Source organism: Chiloscyllium plagiosum, unplaced genomic scaffold, assembly GCF_037043375.1.
Source record: "Chiloscyllium plagiosum isolate Xiang-an unplaced genomic scaffold, Cpla_swu_hap1 HiC_scaffold_26, whole genome shotgun sequence".
Taxonomy (NCBI): Eukaryota; Metazoa; Chordata; class Chondrichthyes; order Orectolobiformes; family Hemiscylliidae; genus Chiloscyllium; species Chiloscyllium plagiosum.
This window is the reverse complement of record NW_028270164.1, coordinates 52,564,282-52,573,101: the sequence shown is the minus strand read 5'-3', so window position 1 is coordinate 52,573,101 and position 8,820 is coordinate 52,564,282. Positions and strand designations below refer to the sequence as shown.

General features: G+C 46.2%; 1 protein-coding gene across 1 annotated transcript; it reads right to left on the bottom strand.

Annotated features, from left to right (window-relative positions):
• Positions 1–1,295: 1,295 nt before the first annotated feature.
• Positions 1,296–6,425, bottom strand: LOC148145165 (uncharacterized). The gene is made up of 2 exons (XM_087973730.1): positions 5,930–6,425; positions 1,296–3,579 (listed from the first exon to the last, which is right to left on the bottom strand). The coding sequence occupies exons 1-2, from the start codon at positions 6,363–6,365 to the stop codon at positions 3,380–3,382; spliced, it is 636 nt and encodes a 211-aa protein (XP_087829856.1). The 5' UTR covers positions 6,366–6,425; the 3' UTR covers positions 1,296–3,379.
• Between the last annotated feature and the right edge of the window lie 2,395 nt (positions 6,426–8,820).

Here is an 8,820-nt window from a genome sequence, read left to right as displayed (position 1 = left end):
AGTTAAAAAGATGCTGAGGAACCTGGGCATCCAGTACTCCATGAGATACCCCGCAGTGCTCCGTTTCAGCCACGAGGACTCAGTTTAAACATTTGACTCAGCGAATAAAGCTAAACATTTTGTAGACACTTTAAAATAGACGGATTGGCCTGAAGAATACGGTTTAATGTTTGTTCTCTTTCTATCTTTCCCCATGCTTTCCTTTCCTTTTTTTTATTCCTTTCTTTCTCCCTAATACTTTCCTTGTTGGAAAGGGGGGAAAGACCTTGGAATAATTGTTCCTTTTTTTTAATAACCGGATTTTCTGATGGGAAATTTTGTGGATGTTCTTTGTTGTCTCTCCCATTTTTCTTGTTTGTTCTGTTTCTCTTTTAGTCACAAGTCAGGGTGATATGAAGCCAGGGATGGGTGGAGTGCACATCCTCACTTTGATTTCCTGTTGATTTAAGGATCATCTCCTTGTTTTTTTTCTGGCCTAAGGCTGGGGACAGTCTGGGTTTGAAGGAGCTGTGAAGGAGGGGATGGGTAGGATGAGTGACCCCTATGGGCAGGGGGAAGAGTCTTCTATTCAAAGTTTTATAGTTGATTTTCTTTGTAGTTTTTTGGTAGTAATAGTTGTTTATATTTATGATAGAGTAGTTTTTGTATATATAGTTCTTTGACTCTATGAGTCTTTATTTACTTCTGCTCGGCGCTTTGTAAGCAGGGTTCTCACTCTGAGGGGTTGAAGGGTGTCTGAAAGGGGATATGGCTACGTGTCTTATTAAATGGTGCACCTGGAACATTAAGGAAAGTCAATCGCCTGTTAAAAGGAAAATGGTGCTTTTGAGCCTTAAGAGGGAAAGGGTTGATATCGCTTTGTTGCAGGAAACCCATCTTGATGATGGGGAATACCTGAAATAACAACAGGAGGGTTATGACAGGGTATTCTTTTCATCCTTTACTACTAAAAGTAGGGGAGTGGCAGCCCTACTTGAGTTATTTGGATATAGATTTGTCAGTTATCTTAACTAGGGTGTTTGTTTAACCAGGATGGTTAGATTTGTCAAGCCCTGGACCCCGGAGGGGGTCTCCTGAGTTAACACAGGTATATATACAATGCTCCTGTTCCTTTGTTTGGGAACTTTGTGTTGAGCATAGCTGTTCTGTATTTTGGGGGGGTTTTTGGGGGGGTTTTTTGCCTTTTTTTGGTGTTGCTTTGTACAGTGTTAGGGTTTGTCTTGTATTCTTGTCATGATTTGGAGATGCCGGTGTTGGACTGGGATGTACAAAGTTAAACATCACACAACACCAGGTTATAGTCCAACAGGTTTAATTGGAAGCACACTAGCATTCGGAGCGACGCTCCTTCATCCGGTGGTAGTGGAGGGCTCAATCCTAACACAGAATTTATAGCAAAAATTTACAGTGTGATGTAACTGAAATTATGCATTGAAAAATTGATTGTCTGTTAAGCCTTTCATCTGTTAGAATACCGTGATAGTTTCACATCTTTCATGTGTAAATCACAAAACCTTTTATTGAAAAAGTTGCATTCTCGGATTAGCTGTTAACAATGGTGAGAGCTAGACAATGTGTTGAAGGTTCTGGATTAGTGGTGCTGTAAGAGCACAGCAGTTCAGGCAGCATCCGAGCAGCAGTAAAATCGACGTTTCGAGCAAAAGCCCTTCATCAGGAATAAAGGCAGAGAGCCTGAAGCGTGGAGAGATAAGCTAGAGGAGGATGGGGGTGCGGAGAAAGTAGCACAGAGTACAATAGGTGAGTGGGGGAGGGGATGAGGTGATAGGTCGGGGGGAGGGTAGAGTGGATAGGTATAGGTGGAAAAGAAATAGGCAGGTAGGACAAGTCATGGGGACAGTGCTGAGCTGGAGGTTTGGAACTAGGCTGAGGTGGGGGAAGGGGAAACGAGGAAACTGTTGAAGTCCACATTGATGCCCGGGGGTTGAAGTGTTCCGAGGCAGAAGATGAGGCGTTCTTCCTCCAGACATCTGGTGGTGAGGGAGCGGCGGTGAAGGAGGTCCAGGACCTCCATGTCCTCGGCAGAGTGGGAGGGGGAGTTGAAATGTTGGGCCACGGGGCTGTGTGGTTGATTGGTGCGGGTGTCCCGGAGATGTTCCCTAAAGCGCTCTGCTAGGAGGCGTCCAGTCTCCCCAATGTAGAGGAGACCGCATCGGGAGCAACGGATACAATAAATGGTATTAGTGGATGTGCAGACAAAACCTTGATGGAAATGGAAGGCTCCATTACGGACTTGGATGGAGGTGAGGGAGGAGGTGTGGGTGCAGGTTTTACAATTCCTGTGGTGGTAGTGGAAGGTGCCAGGATGGGAGGGTGGGTTGTAGGGGGGCGTGGACCTGACTAGGTAGTCACGGAGGAACGGTCTTTGCAGAAGGAGGAAAGGGGTGGGAGGGAAATATATCCCTGGTGGTGGGGTCTTTTTGGAGGTTGGGGAAATGTCGGCAGATGATTTGGTTTATGCGAAGGTTGGTAGGGTGGAAGGTGAGCACCAGGGGCGTTCTGTCCTTGTTACGGTCGGAGGGGTGGGGTCTGAGGGCGGAGGTGCGGGATGTGGACGAGATGCGTTGGAGGGCATCTTTAACCACGTGGGAAGTGAAATTGTGGCCTCTAAAGAAGGAGGCCATCTGGTGTGTTCTGTGGTGGAACTGGTCCTCCTGGGAGCAGATACGGCGGAGGCGCAGGAATTGGGAATACGGGATGGCATTTTTGCAAGAGGTAGGGTGGGAAGAGGTGTTATCCAGGTAGCTGTGGGAGTCGGTGAGTTTGTAAAAAATGTCAGTGTCAAGTCGGTCGTCATTAATGGAGATGGAGAGGTCCAGGAAGGGGATGGAGGTGTCAGAGCTCCAGGTAAATTTAAGGTCAGGGTGGAATGTGTTGGTGAAGTTGATGAATTGCTAAACTTCCTCGCAGGAGCACGAGGTGGTGCCAATGCAGTCATCAATGTAGCGGAGGAAGAAGTGGAGAGTGGTGTTGGCCCCCTGTGTTCTCTGTCTATGACCTGATGTTTAGATTGATTCTAATCTAAAAAGTGAGATAATGGAGTTTTACATGAATTCATGCAGTTTTTGAGCTCAGAGTTCAACATGAATGCATGCAGTTTTTGAGCAAAGTACAATGTAACCCTGCAAGTACAAATTCACCCCACAAAATATATGTGTGCATGTGGGTCTTTGTCTGTCTGTGTCTGCATGCAATCATGTAGAACTCTGAGCTCAAAACCTGCATGAATTCATGTAAAACTCCGTTATCTCACTTTTTAGATTAGAATCAATCTAAATATCATGGCATAGACAGAGAACACAGGGGGCCAACACCTTCAACAAATTAACAAGCTGGTCAGGTGTTAGTGTCTGCAGCACACTCAGGGCTTATTTACTTTTGCAAAGATAGCCTGAAAGAGTTTCCCCTTGTCTTGTTTGTGGTCCATGTACACATCGATAAATCCCGTGTCACGGAGCGCAGCCATGTATGGCTCAGGTGGCCATTTTGTGTCCTTCAACAATCCAGCAGCAACGACTTTCTTCAGAGCTTCCAGGGTCAAGGTGGTGACCATCAGCCCCCCTGTCAAATAACAGATAAATACTCAGCTTTCTGAATTCTTGGAAGGTATGTAAAGAAGGAATCGCAATGTCAAGATCTTCTAGTGAAGAAGTAATCACACCAGTGGAGTCAAGATGGTGGGGATTTGGAAGCAGATATAGCAGCCTACTGTCCTCTGAGGTGAGGGAACAGAAGTTAAGTGGGAAGTGGAAACAGTCACGAGCTGGGATTTTCGAGGGGACTTCTTCTTATCGAGCTCAGACACTTATTCCTTGACCATCAAAACAAATGTGGAAGACCAATTAGAAGGCTTCCAGCATTGGAAGAGCAGCTGATTGTAAGGGAAGATAACAAAAGACAGAGGGCTTCAAGATGGAGATCCCTTTCTATGAATGTGTCAAAGTTTTAATGAAAAAAAAGATTCAGCAAACAGGCCAGCAATGAAGGGAAGCTGGGGAGTGCCCCTTCAAGTTGGCTCATGGCTGCTCTGGTGACTCAGGGAGTAGGGGGAAGCCTCTGGGAGAGGGCAGTTTCCTGCTGGAAAGCAGCTTCCTTGAATTGGCTACTGTTAATGAGCTACCCACACGTGAAAGAATGGCCTTGAGGCAGGAAGGATCCTCAGGTCCGCATGTCAGCCAGTGGGGCGATTTGTAGCTACAGCCCTCATCCCATCATGGTGGGTACTAAATATCCTGCCTACTGCCTGGATTGTCTAACTCTGGAAGAATCAGGGTTGTGATGAACAGGAGGTTGTGGATAATTAAGGGCAGGAGGAGTATTGGCCTCTACCTATTGCCCCTCCCTACCACCTCATTGCACTGGGTTCACTGCACATTGACACCTCAGAATGCATGAACAATCCATAGCAAAGTCAAGTAGCAGCTTTCAAGGAATTGCTACTGGTCCAGAAATCTGAGAGGTTCAGTCAGTCGAGTATGGTGTTTCAGCCCGCAGGTTTGAAGCTGCTCAATGATGGTTATGGATCAGCTTCTGGCAATCTGTATCCAGACAATGGAAGATCTCTGGGCAAGAGATTACCAATTAACCCCCCAGTCCTCCCAAAATACAGACCATTGAGCTTCTTAGCAGATTGTCACCCCGTAACTAAAAGCTCCTCAGTCAGACAGACTTGTGAACAATTCTTGGTAATGACACCCACTTCTCGTTGCACATGTACACTTGCTGCAATCAAGAAGTTATGAAGGTCAAGCAGAGAGGTCAGGACTGACTTTCTTGAAGAGAACAGATTCAATCAAAATACTGGAAATCACAATGGATGTGGTCAGAGTAAATAGGGAGAAAATGTTCCCATTTGCGAAAATATCGAGAATGAGAAGGCACTGATGGTTTGTAATTGGCAAAAGAAGCAAAAATGACATGAGAAAACCTTTTCCATGCAGCGAATGACTCCAGGAATCGTGGGGTCTGATTTCCAGAGCAGTACCCCAGTGAATTGTAACAATGGGCTGAGCTCCTCCTCTTATATTGTACTATTGATTAGATTACATTACAGTGTGGAAACAGGCCCTTCGGCCCAACAAGTCCACACCGACCCGCCGAAGCGCAACCCACCCATACATTTACCCCGTACCTAACACTATGGGCTATTTAGCATGGCCAGTTCACCTGACCTACACATCTTTGGACTGTGGGAGGAAACCGGAGCACCCGGAGGAAACCCACGCAGACATGGGGAGAACGTGCAAACTCCACACAGCCAGTCGCCTGAGGCGGGAATTGAACCCGGGTCTCAGGCGCTGTGAGGCAGCAGTGCTAAACACAGTGCTACCGTGCCACCCACTTGACTATATTGTTGTAATTATTGACTGATTACATAATTATTGGGCGTAGATTCTATTTTTAAAGATGCTTTTCCTCGACCAGAGAATCTGTGGCTGCTGGTCAGGATGGTGAGGGAGTTATATGGATGGGGTAAGGAGAGGTTACAGAAGAGTGTCCATTCATGCACCAGTCCCTCATAGTTCCAGAAGAAAACTCACATACGTCGTTTAGCTATTGTAGTCTCTCTAACTTTAAGTAAATCTGCGTTTGACTACCAGGCTAATCAGTGACATGTCAATCAAGGGAGATTAGTTGATATGTGACCCCACCATTCCATCCTGACTGCACCATTTCCCTTGAGGTATAGGTTTTTTCAGAATTGACCAGCACAACACTCTCTGAATTAGTGGTGCTGGAAGAGCACAGCAGTTCAGGCAGCATCCAAAGAGATTCGAAAGCCCTTTTGCCCGAAACGTCAATTTCGAAGCTCTTTGGATGCTGCCTGAACTGCTGTGCTCTTCCAGCACACTGATCCAGAATCTGGTTTCCAGCATCTGCAGTCATTGTTTTTACCAGCACAACACTCTACCTGGTTTCATAACTCGGTAAATCTCTCTGCATCCAGATTGCAGATCAGGCCAGTAGTAGTAACAGTTGCAGTGAAATACTCTGTCCACCACGTTGTCTTCCAGAGGGATATGTTCCATACTGCCGTGAAACAATGTCACCTTCCCGGTCTGAATATCAGGCTGCAACCTCCTGCTGGCTACACGGTACATGTATTCAGAGTAATCCAGCCCATAGAGCTTGCCCTTCGGCAGCGTAAGGCATTTAGCAGCTTCCTGCAGACCGAGCCCTGGTCCAAAGCCCAGTTCCAGCACCACACTCTCAGGCTGAATGTCACACAGTTTGACAGCATTCACTTCCACCAATTTACCCTTCCCCTCTAAGAACTTTTTCACCATCCATCCCCAGGGACCCTGCGTTGGTTTGCTCAGTTGTTTGGTGAGGTGATCGAAAAGCATTGCTGCTGCTCACAGAGCTGTGAAAAGTTCCCCTTCCTGTTGCACAACGTGGAACCTCAGCCTTGATGGATGATTGACACAACACCAGGTTAGTCTAACAGGTTTAATTGGAGGCACACTAGACCTTTTGGACTATAACCTGGTGTTGTGTGATGTTTAACTTTGTACACCCCAGTCCAACACCAGCATCTCCAAATCATGGATGATTGACAGCTTGGATGACGATACACTGTGATCCCAGCATCAGTTTACAACCAGACTGAGCCAGTCAGCTGGGCTGAGAGTGTGTACATTAAACTGTTGTTGTTCAGTGACAGTGCTGAGCAAACAGACTGAAAGCAGCCAGAGCACAGCGAGACTCAGAGAAAGGAAGGTTGGGGGGGAATGTTCTGAACAGCTCTGCTCCAACTCCTGGGCAGCTCAACATCTCTGTGAGACACATTGCTCTCACTTGGCGAAAGTGAGTACTGCAGATGCTGGAGATTAGAGTCAATAGTATGGTTCTGGAAAAGCACAGCAGGTCAGGCAGCATCCGAAGAGCAGGAATATCGATGTTTCGGGCAAAAGCACGATACCCTTGATTCACATTGTTCTCACTGCAGCTCACAGCAGCAGAACCCAGACTGGTTTCCATACCAAAAGGGCCTCTTACAAGGCAACAAGTAAAACAAATACTTCCAACATGCCCTGTAGGGACAGGAAGGATACAAACCCTCAACAGATTGCAAAGGGGTGGGAGGTCGCAGCCCATACTCTTTAAATTCACCAGTGGGATGTGAGCATCACTGGCTGGCCTTGATCTGATTGCAGTTCAGAGGGCAACCACATTGCTGTCACTCTGGAGTCACAGGTAGGCCAGACCAGGTACAAACAGCAGAATTCTCTCCCTGAAGGACATTAGTAAACCAGATTGGTTTCTTTTGACAATCAACAACAGTTTCATAATCATCAGGTGATTCATAATTCCAGATTTTAAAAATTGAATTCAAATTTCACCATGTGCTGTGCCAAGATTCAAACTCACATTCCCAGAACATTAGCTGAGTTTCTGGATTAATACTCTATCATCACATTCCCAGATGGCACAATGGGCACTCGGAATTATATAATGGAATCATTGAGTAAAACACAGGAGGTGGTGACTCGGCCAATGTATCTGTTCTGAATCTCTGAAGATTCAATTCAGCCAGTGCCTTTCTCCCGTTGCTCTGCTAATTTCACATCATGATGGAATTTCTTATTGAAGGACTTGGTTGGCCCTGTCCCAACCCCACACTCGGGCAATGCTTTCCAGATCCTGACCACCTCATGTCACCATCATTTCTTTCACAGAATACTTGCTATCTGGGTTCTCTGCATCTTGATCCCACATTGGGAATAGGAACAGTTTTGTCCCATCCATTCTGTACAAACACGATTATTTCACAGAATACTTGCTATCTGGGTTCTCTGCATCTTGATCCCACATTGGGAATAGGAACAGTTTTGTCCCATCCATTCTGTACAAACACGATTATTTTGAACATTTCAATCAAATCTCTTCTCAAGTTTCTGTTCACCAAGGAAACCAGTTCCAACTTCTCCAATGTCCCCATAGAACGGACGTTCCTCACCCAGGGATAGATCAAGAACTAAACAGCACCGATTGAAAGCAGTTGGCAAAAGAAACAAAAATAATAAGAAGACACTTTCCATGCAGCAAGTGGTTAGGGTCGAGGTCACAGTGTCTGAGAGTGTGGTGTGGGCAGGTTCGACCAAGGCTTTTGAAAGGAAATTGAGATAGTGTCCGGAAAGGTTCGAGTGTGCAGGGCTGGATGAGGATGGCAACTGAGGCAAAGAAAGTAAAATGTACAGTAGGAAGGCCAGTGCCATGGCCGAATGGCCTCCTGTTGTGCTATAGCAATTTTCTAGGAGGCTTCAAAATTTGCTTTATCCAGGAAATCACCCGAACAGGTTGTCTTGGCAACATGCCATTCAAAAACAAGAAAGCTGCAGGGAGTGCTGCCAGGACTCCACAGTTTACAGCACATTGGTCTGGATATTCCCGAGAGTGGCACCCACTGTCGGGATTTTCCTTTCCATTAACACTGAGCTCTGCATTTCTAGCTGGAAATTCTGATCCCAGCTCCTTCAGACATTCAGGACAAAGCTGAAATGAACCCAGCTCCCTATGGGGCAGAATAGTTAACATAGAACAGTATAGCACAGGTCAGGCTCTTCGGTCCCCAATGTTGTGCCGACATTATATCCTACTCTAAGATCAAACGAAGCTACATACCCTACATTTTACTATCATCCATGTGCCTATCTAAGAGTCGCTTAAATGTCCCTAATGTATCTGACTCTACTCCCACTGCTGGCAGTGCATTCCACAAACCCACCACTCTCTGACATCTCACCTAAAACCTTCCTCCAATCACCTTAAAAGTATGTCCCCTCCTGATAGCCATTTCTA